General features: G+C 44.6%; 1 protein-coding gene across 1 annotated transcript; it reads right to left on the bottom strand.

Annotated features, from left to right (window-relative positions):
• Nucleotides 1–738: 738 nt before the first annotated feature.
• On the bottom strand, nt 739–1,529 carry LOC110296051 (histone H3.3A-like). Its single transcript, XM_021164560.2, has one exon. It carries the CDS (start codon nt 1,446–1,448, stop codon nt 1,038–1,040), a length of 411 nt encoding a protein of 136 aa, XP_021020219.1. The 5' UTR covers nt 1,449–1,529; the 3' UTR covers nt 739–1,037.
• Between the last annotated feature and the right edge of the window lie 817 nt (nt 1,530–2,346).

Here is a 2,346-nt window from a genome sequence, read left to right as displayed (position 1 = left end):
ACAGCACAAAAGACTGACAACATTAAAAACATGTACTTGTATGTAGGACAACTCAGTTAGAAAAGTACAGTGAATGGATGGAATTTACTGTGTGATAAAAATGCTACAAACACCATTTAGTTGCCGACAATAAGAAATTTACTTATTTTTAAAAAAATCCAAATGCTGACATTGTCCAGAAATTTATTTTTTTTTAAAGATTTATTTATTATATGTAAGTACACTGTAGCTGTCTTCAGACACTCCAGAAGAGGGCATCAGATTTCCTTACGGATGGTTGTGAGCCACCATGTGGTTGCTGGGATTTGAACTCCGGACCTTTAGAAGAGCAGTCGGTGCTCTTAACCACTGAGCCATCTCGCCAGCCCCCCAGAAATTTTTTTTTTTTTTTTTTTTTTTGGTTTTTCGAGACAAGGTTTCTCTGTGTAGCCCTGGCTGTCCTGACACTCACTTTGTAGACCAGGGTGGCCTCGAACTCAAAAATCCGCCTGCCTCTGCCTCCCGAGTGCTGGGATTAAAGGCATGCGCCACCACGCCCGGCTCAGAAAATTTTTTTAAAGATTTATTTATTATTATACATAAGTACACTGTAGCTGTCTTCAGATGCACCAGAAGAGGGCGTCAGATCTCATTACCGGTGGTTGTGAGCCACCATGTGGTTGCTGGGATTTGAACTCAGGACCTCTGGAAGAGCAGTCAATGCTCTTAACCGCTGAGCCATCTCTCCAGCCTGTCCAGAAAATTTTAACAGGTTTATTTATAATTGTTATAAAGTTGAACTGTTGAAATGTGTTCACTGAAACATTTTGCTCTCATTAACGCTTTACATCTTGCATTTATATTAAAAATTCACACACAAATGAACGTGGAGAAATGCCAATACCTGATTCTGTCTCCTATGTTTCCACTCACAATCATATACTTAGATACCTTTGACCCCATGGAAAAAATATCTAACATTCAGAACTACTGATAACAGGAAGAAGAGGAAAAACAAATTTTTTTGAGAATGAAATGTTTCCCCTCATAATGGACTCTTAAGCACGTTCTCTGAGTGTGCGGAGTGCTAGCTGGATATCTTTTGGCATAATTGTTACAGGTTTGGCATGGATAGCACACAGATTGGTATCTTCAAAAAGGCCAACCAGATAAGCCTCACTTGCCTCCTGCAAAGCACCAATAGTTGCACTCTGGAAGCGCAGATCTGTTTTGAAGTCCTGAGCAATTTCTTGCACCAGACGCTGAAAGGGGAGCTTGCGGATCAGAAGTTCAGGGGACTTCTGATAGCATCTGATTTCACGGAGTACCACAGTACCAGGCCTGTAACGATGAGGTTTCTTCACCCCTCCAGTAGAGGGCGCACTCTTGCGAGCGGCTTTTGTAGCCAGTTGTTTCCTGGGTGCTTTACCACCGGTGGATTTGCGAGCAGTCTGCTTTGTACGAGCCATGGTATGGACACCTCCTTACGTACCCTCCTTCTCCTTCGGCTGGAGCTCAGCAAGCCAGAGGCGGCGCTGGCGTTGAAGAGCGGCGGCCCAAAGCATCTTTGAATACACCATAGAACCTTGGTTATTAAGAAGGAGGAGGGCTCTCTGCTTCCTGTGCGTATGAAGTGTGGTCTCTTTGCTTCCTAACTGATAGACTCCTGCTGGCATGATGGACCGTAACCATTGTGGAACACATTCCTCAATGGCTAGCAAGTTCCTTCAGGTGCAGCTCGGGCTAGAAGCAGGCTGAGGACTGTATTCAGATTCCAGGGACCCCCATAGTCCTTGGGCTAGCAGACCTCTTTCAATAGCTCCTTCTTGTGCCTCAAAACTCTAGGCTCCACATGTGCCTTTTACCAGCAGGACGCTTGGAATCTTCAGGGTTGAGACATCAGGGGTGGAAGCACACCTGTTCACCTTCAAATTCTACAGCACTCATCATGGTGTCTTCACATAGGCAACAAAGAATGGAAAATAGTTCCAGGAGGATGAGTTTCTGACTTTCCCACAAGTCAAATTTAGTCACCTGCTATTGGATACAGTTTGATCCCCATAGTCTCCAGATGTAGGTTTAGTCCTGTGACCTCGATCTTTTTTTTTTTTTTTCCGGTTTTTCGAGACAGGGTTTCTCTGTGTAGCCCTGGCTGTCCTGGAACTCACTTTGTAGACCAGGCTGGACCTCGATCTTAATTAGGCCTCGGTTGCTGTGTTAAAACACCATGACCTAGACAACTAATAGAAGTAAGAGTTTATTAGGGTTTACCGTCCCAGAGGGACAAGAGTCCATCCTGGCTGGAAAGTGACAGCAAACGGCAGATCTGGCAAGAGGAGCAGGAAATTCGGCGGTCACATCTTTCAG

The sequence above is a fragment of the Mus caroli genome, unplaced genomic scaffold, assembly GCF_978045245.1.
Source record: "Mus caroli unplaced genomic scaffold, Mus_caroli_1 scaffold_7, whole genome shotgun sequence".
Classification (NCBI taxonomy): domain Eukaryota; kingdom Metazoa; phylum Chordata; class Mammalia; order Rodentia; family Muridae; genus Mus; species Mus caroli.
Note: the sequence above shows the minus strand (reverse complement) of the source record. Positions and strands in the feature narration are given on the sequence as shown.

What these genes read in the sequence shown, in the direction of transcription:
- LOC110296051 (XM_021164560.2), bottom strand. Translation starts at nt 1,448, where the DNA reads ATGGCTCGTACAAAGCAGACTGCTCGCAAATCCACCGGTGGTAAAGCA.